A 21,584-nucleotide genomic window follows, 5' to 3' on the forward strand; every position below is an offset into this window, starting at 1 on the left:
TTTCTGGTGGTTTAACCCCAGCTGGCAGCTGAGCACCACACATTTCATCCCCCATATTTCAGGGTGGGCCCTTAATAGCTCCTGAGAGGAAAAAAAACTCTATCCCAGCCAACCCAGCCCAGCTCCTCCTCTGGATATTCTGCAGGTTTTGTGGCTCCTTCCCCAGCAAAGCAGGACCCAGCCCCATCGGGGATGCCTGGTGGAAAAGAAAGCTCAGAGCCAGGCTGAAGGTCAGATTTATTGTGTTTTGTGTTTTCACTTCTCATTTCCCCTCAGGTGCAGTGAGAAGAGAGCAAAGCTGAGCTGCATTCAGCCCAAAGTGCAGCAGACACTGTGCAGGGAGGGAGGGAGGGATGGATGGATGGATGGATGGATGGATGGATGGATGGATGGATGGAAGTCAGAGCTCAAAACCATCAAGTAAACTGCTGGAAATCAAAGCAGGGCAACCAAGTTTTTCTCAAGTTTAGCCCTGAGGGCTGCTGTTGGTTCCCTGACACAGAGGTCACACCTTTTCCCCTCTTGCCACTCAGCATGGCCCAAGTGGTTGAATGGTTTGTGATGTGAATAATTTAATAATAATTTGGATGTGAATTGGGTTCTTTGGAAGCTGCTGGTTTCAGAATAAAGCCTGAACCTGTTTCCTCCTGAATGCTTCCAGGCAGAGGGATCCCACACCATGAGGAGAGAGGCCAGACCCTCCCTGCCACTCAATGGGAAGACCCTGCAAGCAGCCCCTGGGCTCTGGGTGATGCCATGAGGAATGATGGATTTTGCAGGCTTAGCAGGTGACAGCCACCCCCCCTTCATGTCCCCCTGGGAAGGGCTCAGAGCAAGCAGGGCAGGAGCAGAGGCTGCAGGTGGGGAGATCCCCCCCTCCCATCCCCTGCTCCTCCATCCATTACACCTGAACCCTGCAAGCACCAGGTGAATTTATTGAGCATCTGCAAACTGCAACACTCGGGCTTCTTTTTTGTCAGCTGAGGTGTGGTAGGAGGGTGTTTGGGTTTTCTGTTTTGTTTTTTTTTCAGTTGGTTGGTTTGGGGTTTTTTTTGGGTTTTGTTTTGGGTTTTTTTTTGTGTTTGTTTGTTTTTTTGTGTTTTTTTTTTTTGAAGCATTAATTAATTACTCATAGAGAGCAGGTATGGTTTTGGTCACACAGTCCCAATGAAAGGTTTCACAGAGCTGCTTGGCCACAGCCTGCTCACCCTCTCCAACACAGCCCTGCTGCTTTCAGAGAATTTCCTGGCCAATGCTCAGTCAGCTGCATCTCTGTAAGGTCTCCAGGTAGCCCTTAGAGCACCTGAAGGGGCTACAGAAAAGCTGAGGAGGGATTTGTTATGAGGAGTGATAGGGTGAGGAGGTGTGGCAGAGGGTAGAATTAAGTCAGACATCAGGAAGAAGTTCTTTCCTGTGAGGGTGATGAGACACTGGCCCAGGTTGCATTGGGAAATTGTGGATACCCCATCCCTGGAAGTGTTGAAGTCCAGGTTGGATGGGGCTTGGAGCATCCTGAGCTGGTGGGAGGTGTCCCTGCCCATGGCAGGGGGGTTGGAACTGGATGATCATTTAGGTCCCTTCCAAGCCAAACCATTCATAGAATCATAGAATTGGCTGGGTTGGAAGGGAGCTCAGAGATCATCAAGTCCAACCCTTAATTCTGTGAACTTTGGGAATCTCAGAGTGGATTTTGTTTGTTTTGCACAGCTGAGGGACAAGGAGAAGCAGCAGAGGTTTGGCCTGGGAGGCTGCAGGGCTGCTGGCCCAGGGGGGGGAAAAGCAGGGGAAGGAGAAGCAGCTCTGGTCCCCTGCCCTACAAATGACCCAGGACAGTCAGCCACCAACTCTTACTGAAATGTTTATTAAGATTGAACTTCAGAATGACAGATCAGAACACAATGTCTCGTTGGAGTAGAATATTTCTAAATTGATTTTTTTCTTTTCTAGGCATAAATGAAAAACAAATCAAGATTATACAAAAAAAAAAAAAAAAAAGAACGGAAAGTGCGGAACACAGTAAAACAGTTCTCATGCAACAAATCTCTTTTTCTTTAACCTTAAAACAGAAAATAAGCTCAACAGTGTAGAAATAAAAAAACCATACATACATTATGCCGTCTACGCACTCAAACATTCACCTGTGACATTACTTTTCTTTATCCCTTTTTCCTCATAAAACTTAACATTATGTGTTTAACACATGCTTATAAACATTGCTAAACTCAGCAAGAGCTATTATAGTGCCCCAACTTAATAAGTTGATAAAAAAGTAGTTGTCATATGGCCAGTTCACAAAGGAACTAAATATTCTTTTTTTTTTTTTTCCTTTTTTTTTTCTTTTTTTTTTTTTTTCTGCTATGAGATGCCTATATGCAGCTTTCTAGTAATACGAGGCATTTAAAACAAGCTGGTCATTTGGCTACCAAAAGGGCTTAGTGTTCATGTTACATCAGAAATAAAAATTGAGACCTGCCAATGTGATGAGTGAAAATCTTCCTGGGTTTTGGTTTTGTTCGTTTGTATTTTTTTACTTTTTTTTTTTTTTTTTTTTTTTTGGGTGGGGGGTGTCACTACAGTTTGGCTGTGGCTGAGGATTGAATAGGTGCAGATCAAATAAGGTGTCTTTTGGTTGACAACTTCTTAGAGCTGCACCCCCAACTTCAAATTTTAAGGAAAAAAAAAATGTGTTAGAGCATCCCACATGGATCCTGAGGTTTTGCTAAAGCTTTTGCAGGTCATAAAGGCATTGAAAGGTTTTAGTTTTAAGCAGATGCTCTCTTCCTGGGAGGTGGGGGAGGTCCCCCCATGCTCCCTGGGGTGGGGGAAGATTTAAAGATGAGTGAGCCACAGGGCTGCTTGGGTTTAGGAACCAAACCAGATCAGTTTTCCAGGGAGTGATCTTAATTTAAATTTACAAGAAAAAACTGAGACATCTTAATAAGCAGTGCTTGCTGCCCGGGGAAGATGTTAGTGTGAAATTATGAAAGTAATTGAGCTTTTCTGCTATTATCTAACACAATTTTCTAATTGTCTGGGCTGCAGAGCCTAGAAAACAAAATCCAGTTGATCCAAGAGCTTCTGCAGCTCCCCTTGGCCAATGGCTTCTTCTGGATGCAACATGAGGAACAGAAAACTTTGGGTAGCTCCACTTTTTTTTTTTTTTTTAAAATGACCATTTTCGACGCACTTCACAAAGGTTCAGATTTGTCATTTAAGGAAGATTTACAGCTAGAGGACTCTCTGTAACCATAAAGTTTCTGCAGAGAAAAATAAAATTTGGTATTTCTTCTACGCAGCCATTAATAACATTTCTGTGCAACATTTGGTGTTTGTTACATTTATTTGGCCTGTTAAGAGGGAAAAACAAGGACAAAACCAGCTGCAAATCAACCCAACTTCTCTTTCACAACAGATACTTCAGATGCCGAAGCTGCTACATGTGCTTGGAATATCATGCAGGAGTTTTTACTTATTTAAATAGGATACATATTTATAGCTGAGCTCCTCTCACATCAGACAAGGATGAGGGAGACCTGGAAGAACTCAGTTTGCAAAAACATTGTTGAGTGAGGACGAGCACACAACCACCAAAGGTATTTTTGGCCCAAGCAGTGTGTATAAAAATGTGTAACCCACACACACAGACACACACTCACCCAAAAAAAAACCCAACTCTCAGGGACTCAACTACTACAATTCCTTGCAGGGAATTCCTTGCCCAACCTGGGGGTCTGCACAAAATTAGTGACAACTTCAGTGACCACCAAAACCTCAATGCTGTGCCCTTGTGCCACGTCTCCAGGAGGGAAGAAATCCCCCCCTGAGCTCCCTGATGGGGAAGGAGATTTCCCAGGAGCAAATTGTGACTTTCTCCACGTTCATTTATAAATGTGACCTCGACCCTCCTGGCTGCAAGACCCCACTGGAAGCCACGGGAATTAGTGGTGGATGTTGGAGGTTTTCTTGACCCCAAAGTGAGGGATGTGTTTGTAATCACGGAACTGAGGTTTTAATGAGGCACCTGGCAGTAATTAATCCCTGGTGTCACTCTCATCCCAAGTGCTGAGGGGATTCAGATCAGACCCAGAGAGGCTCAGCCCTCACTTCCCTCTGTGGAAAACCTCACCCCAAGTCTGTTTCATCACGGGGTCCACGTGCCAGTGTTGGCAAGGAAACTGGGAGGCTAAAATCACAGCTGCCTCCTTTTCCAACCCATTTCACTGGGAATATTTCAGAGTTTAGGAAAAGGCTCCAAGTGAAAGGGGGAAAGAAACACTGTGTGTGTCTCAAGGAGCACCAACCTCTGTTGGATTTACTGTTTACTCCTTTCTGATGATGCACAACCTGCATCTTTCCCTAACTGCTTACTGCCAGCCCTAGCAAATGACCAGATTTGTGTTATTAAAAGGCTATTTAGGTAATAAATCTCTATGGAAGTCACCTAACCAGCAGGAAGAGAAACATTCCTAAGAAATTATTGCTTCTGGAGTCTGAAATTGCCATCCATGAACAGTGCAGATCCTGCTGGACTCTTGCAGTAATAAGCCAGCGGTGCAAAATACACCCTGTGCCTTTCAAAGTGGTTCAAGTTTAAGCTTAATTGCCTCATAATTCTGGAAGTGTGGCCCTTGAGAATCTGAGCACTCAGGGTGCCTCATGTCTGAGGTGTGAGATGGCAGCAGGGCTGCAGCAGAATGTCACAAGTGTTTACAGTATAGAGCAACAGAGAAAAAAACCCACTAAACCTTAAGCCTGCTGCAGTAAAGGTCCAAAGAGATGGAGCAGATGGGATGGATGTGGCTGTACAGTAATGCTGATGAATAAAAAGTGATGCTTCTTGTCACCAGGAATTGAAAAAAAAACCCCAACCTTCAAATCTCTCTTCCCACAACTTCTGCAATAAACACATACAATGGTACTAACTTTACCTTTTAATCATGACCCCCCAAAAAAAATTATTTCTGTAGCAAAAAGTAAGGGACACATAAAAAAACACATCCTTGCCCACCCTACCCTGAGAAGTGCCTGGGATAGAAAGAAAACTCTCAAAAGTCAAGAGAAAGCATTGCTAGGAAAGACTGAATGATCTTGGGAAGTGTCAGAAGCAGCAGAGTGGAGCCAGAGTGGTGGTTTCAGGGGCTGGCCAAGGTACAGGAGGAGATACTTTGGCAGGGGTTCCCCCAAGTTAATTCTTCTGGCAACACTACAAATACTTCAGTGAGTTTACAATGGGTAATTATTTCCTTCAGCTTTAGAGGGGTGTGAAATAGCACTTCCTGCTCCAAGGCAGTGTGTGTACTCATCTGTTGGGAAGGGTAATTAAACAGCCCCATAAACAACCTCAAATATGGATTTTGACATCTCGTTCTTAGAAATGAGGCTTTGCTGAATGCTGGGGACAAACTGGGACCAGCCCTGCCTTTGATTGAAACCTTCTGAATTCAAAATGTACTTCTGTGCTCCTTACCCCTTCTCCTCACTGAAAAAGCTGAATAAATGTGTGTGGGCTCACCCTCCAAAAAGCTTTTGCATTCCCTCTGCTTGGTGTGAAGTGAGAGGGAGCTTCAACCTCGCCCTCTCCCCCTGGTCAAGTTGGTGCTGTTACAGAAGTCTTGACCTACAAAGGAGGCAGCAGTTTGAACCCACACTGACCTATGAGGCTCATGGGGAAAAGGGTAATTAAAGCAGACTTTTAAGCTGTAGAAAAACCCTTCCAGAAACAAGAGATTAAAATAAGGAGTACTTGACAGTGTTTGTTTAACCAAAAGCAGAATCTTCCTTAAAAATAAAAAATATTAAAGCCACTTTAAAAATCTCTAACTCAGTATGTATTTTATAACAAATGCCAGTTATAGGGTGAAATACAACTCATCTCTGTTACACATGAACATCACCAGGATATATTAAATGTAATTGAGATGATAAAATTCAGGGCAGAAGTGTAGTAAAGTATTTCTCACAACTGATTTCTTTGATGAGGTCTCATGTTCTTCAGTAGTATGACTCCCCTGCCTGAACACAGTTCACAGTATGTGTTCTAAATAAAAAAAGCATTCACCTTAAAAAAAACAACAACCCCAAAACAACAACAGAAAAAGACTTCCTCAAAACACTTGGAAAAAACCAAACCCCACCCCTATAGTCCTGTGTGATTACATTTATTTTAGTGCTTGGTGATCTCACCAGCCTAAAAAAGCATTTGTCCCCCTGACGGGACAGGACATTGGCACCTGCTGAAAACCTTCAGCTCAGAAACCCACCAGGACTTTGCCAAAGATGCTGGCCAAGACTGCACATTAACTTCAAACCTACCAAAACACACATTTCTTAAATACACTGACGATTCAAGTAATTTATTAAAAACGGCTTTTCATCTTGAAATAGATATTTTTGTTTGAATGCCTATATTGCAGCATGGTTGACACATGCATTTTTAAGTAGAATGAGAAGTCTGAGGCAGCAGAACTCTTACTCTGAGCTGTGAGTTGCTTGTTCAGCACAGGGACTGACTGCAGCCCCGAGGTCCATGAGAAAAATGAGTAAATAGCATCACAAACCCTTCTTGGGAGAAGACAGAAAAGTTCAGTTTCTAAAATTGCTTTGAAATGGCTGCTGGATCTCTGAGCTGTGGCTGCCCCTGGATCGTGGCACACACTGCTAGGAAGCTGAACACCATTTTAAATCAGATGAGCACAACTCTTCCAAGCTCTTCATAAAGAAAAAAAAAAAAAAAAAAATAAAAAAAATTGTCTTTGCACTGCAGCTATGTCCTGAATCAAGGAAGGGGGTGTGGAGGTTGTGCTGACAACATTGGTACAGCAGCTTGGAAGAGCTCCAGCCTAGAATTTCTCCAGCACAGGGGCTGGAACAGCAACACACATGCGAGTGGATTGAATTTTTAAGGCCTAAGAAAAACTGTTTTCTGACACAGATTTGTGTACATCCAGACTATGCCATGAAGTGATGGAGGTAGGCCTTGGGTTTACCTTGTACTGACATCGTGCCTTTACCTTGCCTGCTGCCTTCCCAGCCAGGAGGTTAAAGGATCATAAAAAGTGCAATTAATCCACGACTTCTTCTCCCTCCAAAAGAGAATCTGCATGCCCCCTCCCACAAAGCTGACCCCAGAGAGAGACCCTTTTCTCCACGGCAGCTTCAATCCAGAGATGATCAGGTTTTAAATGCCAAGAAACCCCACCCCGAGCTCACCAGCACGCAAAACTCTCAGCTAAGAATTGTCACAGCGTATTCCAACGACATTCATAAAATTCAGCACTTGTGATAAAAATAATAATAATTAAAAAAAAAAAAAAATTTACAACAAACAAACCTGTCAGTGCTGGTCACCTCTCCCAACTGCTGCTCCTTCCGTCACCCCGTGTCACTTTCTCCTGACATGCAGCAGAGTTGGGAGTGGTTGTTGAACAGTATGACTGAAAGGATTCAAGGCAGTTTCTCAGAAACTGCAGTAATTGCTTTTGTTTTTCTTGAAAGTATTTTGCAAATAAAACTCTACTCTGTAGTAATTGCACTAACAAAAACGTGAAGCCTACAATTAACTTGAAAGAACTGTAGCTGTCAGAGCAATATCATCATGCTTATGAAAAGAATTGATCAAGAGGTCTAAGTATTTGATACAGCCATTACACTAGTGACATCTGAAATGTTCAGACAAAAAAAAAAAATAATAGCAAGAGACTGTAAGTCAGGATAGCTTCCATTTTCAGTTAGTTTAAAAACGGCCAAAAACTTAAATTTTTCTAACTGCTAATTGTATACACTGTGTCTCATGCAGATTAATAAAACTTATTCAAAAGCTAAATGTATTCTTAATAAAAAAAAGTGTTCAGAAATGACATTTCTAAGTTGCAGAGAAAGCAATTAGCATCGTAGCTACCTGTCCAAACCTACTTAGTTAAGGACTAGAGAATTTCATTTACACTTTTGCACAAAAACTGCTGGTTTGTTTTTTTTTTTTTTTCCGCCATTTTAGTTCCAAGTAGTGAAGATCCTAATTTGTTTTCCCGGAAACAAAACGAAACGAAACAAACAACAACAACAAAAAAGTTCTTGATCCTGCACCTGTTCCTCCCTGGAATGTGGGTGAACAACCAGCGATGGCCTCAGACAGCTGATTCACTCTCCAGCTCCGGCGCGGCGGCTCCTTTGCGCGTCAGCTTCAGCACCGTCGGCTTCTCGGCGCCGGCGCCGCTGCCCTCGGCTGCCTCCGGAGGGCCGAGTCCTTTCTGCTCTTCCTTTGGCTCTTCGTTGACCTCGGGGTAGATGACCAAGAAGGTAGCTGTCAAAAAACCCAGGAAGGATCCCACCGAAGCCACCATGGGAATGACTCTGACCGTGCCGACCGCGTCCACCACGCCGCCCAGCGCCGAGGCCACCAGGATCTGGGAGATGTAAACCTGACAGGAGAGGATGGCGCAGTCGATGCCGAACCCGCGCTTGGAGTTCCCGGGGCTGTGGTGAATGTACTGCAAAAAAGGCAAGAAATGTGTTAGAAATGCATGGAAACAAAGCTTTCAAGACTGGTATCTTCCTCAAAACCCCACGCCGGCCTTACGCGTCAAGTTGAGAGAAATATCTCAACTGGACAAGTTGAGAGAACAATCTCAACTGGACAAGTTGAGAGAACAATCTCAACTGGACAAGTTGAGAGAACAATCTCAACTGGACAAGTTCAGAGAACAATCTCAACTGGACAAGTTGAGAGAACAATCTCAACTGGGAAAGTTGAGAGAAAAATCTCAGCTGGACAAGTTGAGAGAACAATCTCAACTGGGAAAGTTGAGAGAACAATCTCAGCTGGACAAGTTGAGAGAACAATCTCAACTGGGAAAGTTGAGAGAACAATCTCAACTGGACAAGTTGAGAGAACAATCTCAACTGGACAAGTTCAGAGAACAATCTCAACTGGACAAGTTCAGAGAACAATCTCAACTGGACAAGTTCAGAGAACAATATCAGCTGGACAAGTTGAGAGAACAATATCAGCTGGACAAGTTGAGAGAATAATCTCAACTGGACAAGTTGAGAGAACAATCTCCTTATCTACTCATCAATCACTCATCTCATCCTTGTCTCACACTAAGAGGCAGGCTGTTTACTGGGGCATGTCTAGCATGAATTGGCTCCAAGAGGTTTTGTAAAAGAAACTGACATTAAACAGCTGGTGGAAATTATTTTATGATTATAGACAGGAATCCCCTTCCCAACCTCAATAAAGAAACATGGGATAATGATAAATGAGTGATCCTCCTGTAATTTGCATCCCAAATGGAACGGTGCTAAGGAGTGGAAAGTAAATCTGTCCTGGTTTCCAGCAGAATCACTTTGCCTTATGCCTCCCTAAACCTACAGCTGCACTTCCAGAGTCACCTCAATATCTAGGACTGCAAAGAACATGAGTAATCCTAGCATAACACAACAGAAACAGCAGTAACAACAAGGTGTGAGAGTGGTGAGACACTGGAATGGGTTGCCCAGAGAAGCTGTGGCTGCCCCATCCCTGGAAGTGTTCAAGGCCAGGTTGGATGGGGCTTGGAGCAACTTGATCTAGTGAGAGGTGTCCCTGCCCATGCAGGGGGTTGCAACTAGGTGACCTTTAAGCTTCATTTCAACCCAAACCAGTCTCTGATTCTAGGTGTATAATAACTACTCCAATAACTACTTCATCTCTCTTCATTTACTCTATACACACAAATTCTTTTATACCTCAGCAGAGGGTGAAACAACCATAGCCCCACTCAGCCAACTTGATGCTAAGACCATCTGATTAAAGGGGCAACTCTTGCTGTTTACTATAAAGGACAAATCTGACACACATCTCAACAAAGCAGGGATCTCAAATAACAGGGTTTAATAAATTCATTTGGCCACTGTGCTCTTCAGAGAAACATGAATGCTCTGCCTTGACTAAAGTAGTCAAAATATTCCACGTACCTGTTTAATATCATGGTATTGTCCTAAAAGTGCATAGGGGCAGTAGGAGATACTCATAGAGACTATTCCCATGGTGCTGATCATTATCATGGTGACATACACGTTGGGGAACATTGCCATCACTGCAGTGCCAAGGGAAAAACCCAGCGTGCCCAGGATGTAGATCACTTTTATACTAAGGTCATAGTTGTCCAAGTATTTCTGCAACAAGGCTGCAGAGATAAAGAAAACAGAAATATCAGTGTACTTGGTGAAGATGTTGAGGTGGCTGTGACAGCTTGATATGCTATCTAGGACTCAGGTGCTCACTCTGTGTGTGGCTTGGCTTAGCAGCATAGCTCAGCCTATCCTGGGAAAAGGACATGTTGCTACTCCAGAAATTGAGGAACAAATGAGCTGAGAGGTTTGCCTAAACCTAAACCAAGTTCTGAGGCAGAACAAAATCCTTCGGTGCTCAAAGAGATCGTCACCCACTCAGTCAGCTCATTAATTTTAGGGACTGAATAATTTTCTCAGAGCAGGTGCACTAAGCACAGAGGAGATTTTGTTTAGAACACAAGGACATTCACTAGACAGAGTGATCAGATGACTGATGCTAACAGCCACAGTTCAGTTTGGGTTCAGAAACAAGCTGAACCTCACTTTGACACTTCTGGACTAAGAGGGAGTCCCTGTGCTGTGAAGCTGCCTGAACTCATGCTGCAAAAGGCAGAATTTAAATTTGCCAAAAGCTCTCAGTTTCACAGTCTGCATTTCAAGCCTGAATTGTCAGGATTTGGTTTATCTGTTATTAGAGAGCAATAAAGACGTTCAGAAATTTATATTTATAGCTTTGCTTTTCAAAAGTCTTTGCCAAAACCCTCTTATGCATGCTTGAATCTTCCAACAAGCATAATTTTAGTTTCCTGATGACTAGCTAAATGCCATTCAGTATCCTTGATATAATTTTGTCCTTTATGCCACTGAACCAATCTGTTCATACTTCCTCCTCAACATTTGGAGGAATTTTTTCATATTGATTCTTAAAGAAGCCTCTCTCCTTATGACCACATGAAACACTCTTCCAAAATATCCTTCACCCCGAACAAGGAGGTGGATGCTATCTGAAGCAAAACTATTTTTTCCCATGTAACTACATAAATGAGGTGCAGTTCCCCTGTCTGATTGTGTAGTCTCTTACCTGAACAAACAGCAGCAGTAGCAGCATAAATGACCAGGCCCCAGCATCCCATCTGAACTCCAGCATTGTAGGCGTGTAACTCAGTTGAGTTGGAAGGGGCCTGCAAGAAACACAAAGCTACTTGTAATGAGCACAACTCAAAAAATGAGCCACCAGAAGCAGGTCAGCCAATGGTAACTGTTCCCTTACCTTTGGATCACCCTGAAAGATGACCTGGCCCATGAAGTCTGTGTAGAAGACAGCTTCAGCAATGATTGAAAACCAAGTTAAGAGGTGACAGACGCACAGCCTCAGCAGCTCCTTTGGCATCTTGAGCATCGACAGCCACAAGAGTCTGACGGTGGTTTCGGTTTCCCCCTCTTCACTCTCCGTGTCCCCACTGGAATTTGTTGTCCCACTCTGGTTCCTGTGCCTGTACCTCTGTCTCTGCCTCTTCTGCATGTCGTAGATGTCGTTCATGCTGCGCGAGGACTTGATGAGGACGATGGCGTTGGCCCGGCGGAAGCGGTAGCGGTGGGAGCCAATTTTGCCATAGTAGGAGAAGGTGTAGGAGGGCTGGCGGTAGAACATGTGCCTCCTCCTTCTCATGGAGTTTGAAGTGCTGGATTGCTTCATGCCTATCCTAGTGTGCCCGTTGAGGAACTCTTTTGGCAGGGAGCCGTTGATGTTCAGGACTTTATCTTCATTTAAGCGATTATCGAGCAGCATTTCCTCCTCTTTCTCATTGTCCCTGAGGAAAGCAGACAGGTGGTTGAGCTTGGACTTCATGATCTCTTGGCTTGTGTTGTGAGGAGTGTTTGGGTAAGAAGCATCCTGAAAGATGGAGGGTTCGATGTCATGCAGGAAAAGCAGCTCCGACTCGATTTCCAGCGTCGCATCGGGCATGTGCAGGACTGAGTCACTCTTACTTCTCACTATGTTCACCTCAAGGAACTCCATGTTGAGATCGTGTTCTGACTGAACCTCATCATGGAATATTGAGGTTCCATAGGGTTCTTCCTCGCTAATTACATTCAGTCGATTAAGAGGGGGGAGACTACCACTGTATTTGACACTGGAAAGTGTGTCCTCTTCGTTATCAATCCTGTCCTGCTGAGGGTTATATTGCTCCTCTTCAATGCTAAAAAGGTGGAGAGCAACTGAGACAGAGAAAATGATGGCTGCAAAGAAGAAAAGGACTTGCTCTTGAGATTTAAAAATACCACCCAAGAAGGTCTGTGTCCAGTCCAGCCCTCCCAACATGTAACCGATTGCTCCTCCAAGACCTGTGGAAAAGAAAGAACAAGAGCACTCAGCAAAAACCAATTCAGCCACAACTTGGTCAGGAAGACTTGATAACTGCCCAAAATGTATCAGCTAATTCCATACCAGCTGAAAATGCGTGGATATTAAGGGCCATGTCTTGTTCTTCACTGTCCACCACATCCAACAAGTAAGCTCGAATCGGCCCTTCGGTTGCATCAGCGCAGAAATCCAAGACCACAACACCAAGCACTGTGAGAACTATACCAATGGGCTGCTTGTCTGGGACATCACCAATAGCCAGGCCTGAGGAACAAAAAAAAAAAGAGGACTCTGAGCTTGTCATTCATCAAGGGAAAACCACTAAGTGCAAGCTTAACTCCTTAAGAGGCAGGTGGTCGATGCACTCCCTAGAAACTTCAGAGTAAAATGGTAAAAAACTTTTTCACAGCTTCATGGAAGGTCTGGGGCAGGAGATCATGGTTTTAAATGTTTAGGATATTTATTTTTCAAAATGTTGTTTTAAAAAGCTCTCTCATGCCTTTGACAGCATTAGATGCTATTTCATGTTTCTCACATTTCCTTCAAATGCTGATGGCTGTTTTTAGCAAGGACAGACAGAGAGAGGACAGACAGGTGAGAGAGGAGAGCATCCTAGCCCAAAGTGTCCTACCCTATCAAGCAGTGACACTGAACTGCTGGCAGCATTTCTGACAAGGTGCCTAACCTGTAATGGTTGCAGCACAACCACTACAAAAGTGAAATTTAACCTCTCTCTTTGCTTTTCTTAAACACTTGTGTTTTCTAGATCACTTCTGTAAGTAAAATTTTTAAGGATGAAGCAACATGAGGGCATTTTGCATTGCAAAAAGCATTTATTCAGCTTCTATTGATAGCATGGGATGAAATGCTTTTGATCTAGAGAGCAGAAAGGCAGCATTAGGATATAGCTGGAGAATTTGTCATTAAATGAACCACTGACAAAAGCATGAATTACTTGAATCAGAGAGATTTAAGTGTTACACTTGCAAGACTCTGATAAAGCCAGTAGTGTAACTGGGGAAAATGACTGTGGAAAGAGATGAACTGGCTAAGCCACCAAAAATCATCTAAATCTCAAGTGCTGTGATTCCTGCATATTCAGTCCTCATTTATACCAAATCCTCTGAATACTAAAGAAGTTTACACATGTACCACTTACAGCAGAAAACACCAACAGTGTCAGGGCTTTGAATTTTGGTGGAAAGCTGCACAGGGCATAGAGTGGAGAGAACAAGAGTTGAGTAAGATCTGTACACAGCTGCTCTCCATTTTGCAAGCCTGGTAAGCAGAGCCTTTTCTCTCTGAAAAGTGACACAAGCCACCATTTCAAAAAAATTCAGTTAAGGGGAGACTAATGTTGCTTTATCATACTGTGCATCTGTTTTAAATAGTAGCTCAAGGGTTGTCTATCTTCTAATATGGCACAGGTCTAGGGAAGACCCTGGAACACCTCTCACTTCAGTTCACTCCAGACTCCCTTGGAAGAGGCACAGCAGTGTTTAAAATGGTTTTCAGAAGAAGATTTTAATTCAAATCTACCACAACCATGTCCCAGAAGCAGATGCATAAAGCATGCAGCTCCCTTTCATAGTGCACTGAAACAACCTCTATGTTTTAGAGAAGTTTCAGTGCAAAAAAATCCCACCCTGGCTATCTGGAACTCACAGGCATTTTAGAAAGCCATGCAACAGACTGTGTTACTGTGCAATAAAGAATGGAAAATGGAAGGCAATATTTTGTAATGATTTATTAAAAGGTGAAATACTTCAAAAATAAACTTCTAAACTGCACATGATGTTTGCTTGCACATAAACTGCATATGATGTCAATAGACACTGACCAAAACTACTGTGTGGAAATAAGAGCTTCCTCTCAATTAAAACCTTGTTAGAGAACTGCAGTCTAACATCTTGCATGCATCTGGAGAAGGAGTAAGTCTTGGAGACACAACAACAAAGTACAATTGATACCATATGATAGCAATTCAAGTGATCACTATTTAGTGCTTGGGTGAATTAAAAAAAAAAAAGCCCAAGATGAACATCTCTCATGTGAACTGTTTGTCCACTGCACTGTGCAGAAAAAGGAAACCCATGGTAGGCATCCCAACCTGGCTTCAAAAAGCTAACAGGCAGGTTGTGTTCCAGCCAAGGTAATGTTCCACTCATTTCCCTCAATTAGTAAAACTTGTTAACAATAGAGCTGCATCCAACCCAAAAGAAGGAGAGCCAAGAGGATATTATTAGGTGCTAAATTCCTTTCATTTGCTCCAGTACAACCATGATGTAAACACTTCCCCAAATGTACTTGCTGTCACCTCTCCTACACTAAATTTACAAAGAGATTGTAGATTGGAGATTAAGTTGGGTAGTAAACTATGTTCAAGGGAAACTATTTTTACCAGCTTTGATGGGGGCTCAGGAAAAATTATTTTCCCACATAGTTTTTGATAAACAAATATTAACTGTGTTCTGGACTTTTTCAATACCAGGTCTAAGAAAAGCACAAGAAAAAGTGAAAAGATAATTTTTGAAATAATGCTGGAAACAGGATGTGTTGCCAGATATGCATTAAAGGGAAAAAGGATCACAACAGGAAACATTTCCCTGTGAACAGGTTGCTACAGTGTTCCCATGTCAAGGATCGAGCCACTGCAAACATTGTGCTGGCAACCATTGTATGAATAACACTGCACTTGCAGTCGGTCACAGCTCCCACTGCACAATACTGAGCACAGCACCCTAACTTTGGGAGAAGAATGAAGCCATGGAAGGTGGATAACTCAAACACAGTGTTGCAGAGATTTGGGATGAATTTAACACATTTAACATCAATTGAATCATAGAATCATAGAATTGGCTGGGTTGGAAGGGACCTCAGAGATCATCAAGTCCAACCCTTGATCCACTCCCGCTGCAGTTCCCAGCCCATGGCACTGAGTGCCACATCCAGGCTCTTTTGAAATATCTCCAGGGATGGAGAATCCACTACTTCCCTGGGCAGCCCATTCCAATGTCTGATCACCCTCTCTGGAAAGAAATTCTTTCTAATGTCCAACCTAAACCTCCCCTGGCACAACTTGAGACCTCTTGTGCCCTCTTGTCTTGCTGAGAGTTGCCTGGGAAAAGAGCCCAACCCCCCCCTGGCTCCAACCTCCTTTCAGGGAGTTGGAGAGAGCGATGAGGTCTCCCCTGAGCCTCCTCTTCTCCAGCCTCAACACCCCCAGCTCCCTCAGCCTCTCCTCATAGGATCTGTGCTCGAGTCCCTTCACCAGCCCAGTTGCCTCCTTTGGACCTGCTCCAGGACCTCAATATCCTATCATCACCTTTTACTTCCTATGTAATAGCCTCAAAGCATATATGTTATCAGGAGCTAACCACAGGTGATTATTGTTATTATTTACCTATAACAGAGCCATTAAGGAAAAGTGCAACTCCAAAGAGGACACCAATGCAGAGAGCAAGGATAAAAGGCCGCCGGCGGCCCCAGCTCAGCGTGCAGCGGTCGCTCGCCGAGCCGATCAGTGGAGTGAAGATCAAGCCCAGGATGGGGCTGAGGAACCAAGTGAGGCTGTAGTATTGTTCAGGAAGACCTAAAACAAAGAGAAAAATGATTTCATGGTTATGTGGTAGACAGACATTTCACTTTATACAGGATGCTGCGTTATAACTTAGAAAACCGTAAATCGGGCGATAATTCAGCTGCAGCACAGCCCTTCCCAAATGAACAGCTCAGGTAAGACTGGTGATCAGTGGTTAAAAAAAACAGTTAAGGATCATCTTTCAAATACCTGGGCATAAAGGAGGTAACAAATATTTAAGCTGTTGAAATACAAGTTGACAAAAAAAAAAAAAAAAAAAAAAAAAAAAAGGAAAAAAAAGGAAAGAGAAAGAAAAAAAGGAAAGAAAAAAAAAGGAAAAAAGGAAAGAAAGAAAACAAAATAGATCTAGCCGTGGAATCACTTGTCTCAATAAGTCACTACTGCCCAAAACCACCAGACTTTTGCTGCAATTTGCTGTATGCTGCATTATTTTATAGGAGTGGGGACGTCCTCTGCAAAGATGCAGCAGCCAGTGCTGTGTGGAAGCCCAATAGCTTTGTTACAACTTCTGCCTATTTGTGAAAGAAAAAACAGAGTTCTTCAGAATACTTGGAAAGCTACCTGGTGGTCATAAACACATATCCCCTTCTCAGAGAGACTTTTGATGTTTGAACTGAGACAAATGTAATACTGGTACTGAGACCACCACCATAGTTACCAAAGATTTAATGGGCTGTGAACGACAGACAGAATTTGTCCATTATATCAAAGGTCTAATCTCTAAGCACAAAAATGTTTGTTGAAATTGAACAACAGGCAATAAAAAGCAGTTATTCACTCACCTCTAGAGAAATCTAAGGAGGTTTTGCTTAACTCTGCTATCCTTTTCTTTGCCAGAGCTGAGGTGACTATTCACAGGATTGGATTGAGACAAATTTGATTTACACAGAAACCCCCCAAATTTGTTATAATCCACGATTGCTGGAGATGGAAAGAACCCCCAAAGCCAGGCTTTACACCTCCCCAGCATGGAAAGCAATGGCCTGCAGATGGCAGACTGGCCCAGAAGACCAACTACACTCAGCTCCTTTGGGATCTGTCCCCTCAGCTGATCACCACAGGTCAGGTAATCACTTTGACATGTTTCTTAGCAAAGCATTAAAAACAAAAATACCAATTTTTTTTTTTTTTTTTTTTTGCAGTCTGACCGATGCCAAGACTGAAAAACTCTTTACCCTAGGAAGGAAAACCACTTATTATTCAAAACCACATATAATAATAATAATAATAATAATACATGAGCAGTATTTGACCTTTGCTGGTGAGTACCTGTACCTCCTGCTCCCTGTCTGGCACGTTGAGGCATCCATTACCAAGCAGGATTATACCAATCCCTGCCCAAAATAGCCTGTGCTGCAAATTTCAGAGTCTAATCTTCTACTGTTTAAAGTGCCATCAAATCTTGACTAAGGATGCTGACCTCTTCCACGAGGTAACAAGATCTTCCCAAGGCTGCTGGGCACTCTGCAGTGATGTAGAAATGGTATTATAGGAAAATAAGCTGTATTTTGCCATAAATAAGCATAACTCCTTTGGGGTCAGGTTTTAGGTCTCCAGGAAGGGGCTGTGTTTGCACAGCTTCACATTATGATTCAAACCACCACCTCTTGCTTAGCTTTTCCAGCTGTTTGGTGATGTCTTGGCTGGCATGAAAGTTTTGTCTGGGACACAGCATGGAACACAAGTTGGGGGGGGGGCACACTGGGTTTAAAGCACTTGGTTTAATCCAAGCAAGAAGTGCAGAGAAAACTTCCATCTCCCTGAGGTTTTAAATTTTAAATTCTATTTTAACTTCCCTAAGCTCAACAGCAAGCAGGTTCAGGTATTGTGTGTTTAACTGGCACCTCACCTGCCCCAGGATGCTGATGCTGAGCTGGTAATAGATGGATGTGTGTGGCTTCTGCTTCAAAAAATAGGTAATGATGGGAAAGAGAAAACTTTGGCAAGCAAAAGTAAATGGTAGGCAGGTGAGTGATCCTTCTGCAGGGCATGGAAGAGATGGCAATGTGTAAACACACATCCTCCTCAGAGCCACGCTGGTGAGCAGCCACTATGAAGCAGAGGTTGCTACTGTGTGCTGCCAGCTCACTCCAGGGAAGCTGTTTTAAACAAAATTTAAGCTTTAGCCGAGCCAAAGTCACTGAACTTCATTGTAGTGGTCACCATCTGACATAACTTGATGTGGTGGCACTGGAAGAGGGGTGTCTGTTGAGAACAGACTTTTCTTTCTTGAATTATGTTGTGACTTGTGAATTATGAGCTGGGACATCTCACTCCAGCTCATCCATCAGTAAACACTTGAGAGATGTTGGGAAGGTTTTGCAGTAAATTATACACTTGCTTTAAATAAACACAGGGGATGAAGGCCAGCAAGAGCTCAGTTACTAGTATTACAAGCATCACTATCTGATATGAATAAACAGCCTTAAATAAACTGAAGCATAATGGGCACTATTAAGAGTCTCTTTTAAAAAGAGAGCCATTAGGACAACCAACTCGTTTTAATGGAGACCATGAGCATACACAAGAAGGAAACACTCCTACTGCCTGGACAAGTAATAGGGATATATCCAGGGATGCTGTTTCAGGTTGCTGTGCCTCTGGCCTTGTGGCTGCCACTTTGTCTACAAAGTCACTTCTCTCTACTGCAGACAAATTTTAGCAAAAAGAAGTTCTGGGAACACTTGAACCACTCAAAATGATGATTTGAAATGACTTCTGCAGACAAGTAAAAGCTGTTTGCAAATATTTTTCCTTTTACTGTAAAAACTGCACATTTCTAAATGGAAGAGATGTGTACTTTTTTATGCTTTACAGCCACAGTTAACCAAATGTCATAAAAATGTCCTGAGATTATGAAAAAACACAGTGATTTTTACTGCCAGCAATACTTTGACTTCAGCACTTTCAAGGTCAACTTTGCCTGTAGTAACTCAAAATCAGATTAAGGCCCTGCATTCTGATTTGATTTTACAGCCCAGTAAAAGAAAGGAAAAAATGGTTTTTACCCGACCTCTGCTTCATGCTGGTAATTAGGGAGCCTTATCTTTCCATGTCTGAATCAGAAGGGAGAGCCTGAAACACTTTTCTGGGAAGGCTTTTTCACTGATTGAAAAGGGCAATCTTCCCAACACCTAAGTCTTTTATTTATAAGTCCAAATCCAAATATTTACATAAAAAATTGCTTACTCTGCAAAATACACGAATGATTTTAGAGCTAGGGATGTGGCTTTTATGGAAGGGTTAAAAACATCTAAAACCCCAAGAACATTATGCTTTATGTTTGGAGATCCTTCTTTAGACAAAGAGCTTCCATTTTTTAATTAATTTCTTTTGAGCTACTCTTTAGAGGCCAATATATCTATCTTTAGAAAAAGAGGCCATGATAAAAATCTATACAAGAATTATCCCCATGCCAAGAAAAATGGAAGAATTGCTGAAAAGCCTTCAGTGCTGCTCCAAGTAAACAGGAAAGGGATAACTTTTGAGTGAAACATGAGCCATTCCCACAGATTGTACAATGGGAGGAATCATCAACAGGAGCACAACCTGCTTTTTCTCTTGTTGAAATGCTGTAGAACCACTTCTGGAACCTAAGTGGCCAGGCTCTTATAAATTGCATTCCAAATGTAAGCCAGTAGTTTACAAAATCATCATTTGTGTTTTATATACAGCCACACAGAATTCAAAATAGCTGTCATGTATTAAATGAAGTGTATGACTTTTCTTTATCATAAGTATGTAAACAGTGATATCTCCACATTAGTATTTAGTTTGTTATGCAAGTGGAAGGGTACTGAGTGGGATTAGAGAAGACTCCTGGTGAGAAGCTGGTGCCCATGCAAGCTAAAATAAAACAGCACAGGAAAAAATCAATTTACTGGGGGGAAGAATTCCCTCCCAAACCTGTCTGATGGCCAACAAACTCCTCACCTGAACAACACAAGCAGGCAAACAACACAACAATTTCAGCAATGGGGATTAAAGTTACCCAGAGCTTCCTTTTGCACTTTTTGTATCTTAAAGTTGAGATGTGTTACTGATAAGCAGTGAAACAAAACACTCTGGGAGGCAACACCTCTGGTGCCTGGAAGAGCCTTCATTCTCTGTCTGGATTTGGTTGCCACCTCTGATGTCTGTGCTTAGCACTGGTGCTGGAAAATGAAGCCTTTTATAAAGCTTACAGCTATGTTCTACCATGGGTCTTCCAGAAAAGAGCTTTCCAAGGCACTGAGCACTGCCCTCCACTATCCCACTTCGAAACATAACTTACATTCTTAAAATTCACACTTCATACTGGCAGTCTACACAGGACTTTCATCATTTCAACAGTAGGTTTGCTTTAGTGCTAGAAATTTTCACACAAATGAGAAAGTTCCAGACAGATGAGGAGAACTCCAACCCCAAAATACTTTTTTCCTCTAAAAGAGGCTGTTCTGGTTTTAGTACCTTGAATATCTGCATCCATGTTTAGGTTGGCGTGCATGATTTGGCAGGAGAAGCAAAATAAATAAGATGACTGAAAATTAAAATACTTAAGGGAGAATGTATATATGTGTGCATGCATCTATATATATATATATATATATACACACCCTCAAGTCTTCCACGTTTGTTGCCTCAAAACAGGAATATGCTCCAATAATAAAACTTTATAGAAATTATGCCTGCAAAGGGCACCAGGCAGTCAATAAATATAATTACAGACCCTAATGGTTCTTTTCTCTGTAACTATATGCTGTTACACCTACACAACTTGGCCACATTCTACAATGGGAAGACAGTTCAGAAGGCATCCAAACCAGGCCAAGAAGACAACAAGCACAAAGAAAGAGATAAAATATTTTGACACTGAGAAGATCCTTCTGACACTCCCATCCAGTGACAAGGGTTCAGATATAGCATGGATTTTAAATAAACTTGGCTCTGGTGATGTGCCTGGCCAGCAGCTCTGCAGCCTCCAGTCCCTGATGTGCAGAACAGATGTTCAGATGCTGGCTCTGACTGGATTCCATGGCAGTACAGAGCTTGTCATCCATATGACTGCCTTGCCACAACCTTTTCCAGCCACATGTGGAATGTCCCAACTGCTGAGAGCTGCTGTACCCACCTGGAACTGGCTATAACCAGGCTGGGACTGATTTTATATGGCCAAGAGAAGTATCAAAAATGCCTTTCCCAAAGGCTGCTGAGACTCACATGTGGTGGACTCGAAGCAGCTGCATCCCATTACCAGTTTAATGCTGTTCTTTTTATTTTGTCTGTCATTTTCCACTGCTGTGCTTGCCTTGCCAGGCAGCAGCTCTAAAAGGGAACCAGCATCTGCCAACTTGGAAGAGTCACCTGGTGGCTTCTTGGGGGAGGAATAATAGTTGGAGGATTATTATTTAGCTTTTTACTGACAGCTAATCTGAGAAAACACCAAGAAGGAAAAAAAAAAAAAAACCAACCCACCATATTGAATAAACAAGGTTAGGATTTATGCCCTGAACTGAATCTGGAGCAGGTCACAAGGCAGCCTCAGAAGTCTCACACAAATCAATGAGAAAAAGAGCAAAACACAAC

At 42.7% G+C, this 21,584-nt stretch overlaps 1 protein-coding gene across 3 annotated transcripts in view; it reads right to left on the reverse strand.

The window, feature by feature from the left end:
• Positions 1–1,845: 1,845 nt before the first annotated feature.
• The window catches only part of SLC45A4 (solute carrier family 45 member 4), a 68,228-nt gene continuing 48,489 nt past the window's right edge, over positions 1,846–21,584 (reverse strand). For all 3 annotated transcript variants that reach the window (XM_071738499.1, XM_071738498.1, XM_071738500.1), the window contains 6 exons: positions 15,822–16,010; positions 12,503–12,682; positions 11,324–12,399; positions 11,135–11,234; positions 9,955–10,166; positions 1,846–8,486 (listed from right to left, as the gene is read on the reverse strand). In XM_071738499.1, coding sequence (XP_071594600.1) covers positions 8,124–8,486; positions 9,955–10,166; positions 11,135–11,234; positions 11,324–12,399; positions 12,503–12,682; positions 15,822–16,010 — 2,120 coding nt within the window. In that variant the 3' untranslated portion in view covers positions 1,846–8,123. The remainder of the gene's footprint in view (positions 8,487–9,954; positions 10,167–11,134; positions 11,235–11,323; positions 12,400–12,502; positions 12,683–15,821; positions 16,011–21,584) is intronic.

This window comes from Heliangelus exortis, chromosome 2 (genome assembly GCF_036169615.1).
Source record: "Heliangelus exortis chromosome 2, bHelExo1.hap1, whole genome shotgun sequence".
Taxonomy (NCBI): Eukaryota; Metazoa; Chordata; class Aves; order Apodiformes; family Trochilidae; genus Heliangelus; species Heliangelus exortis.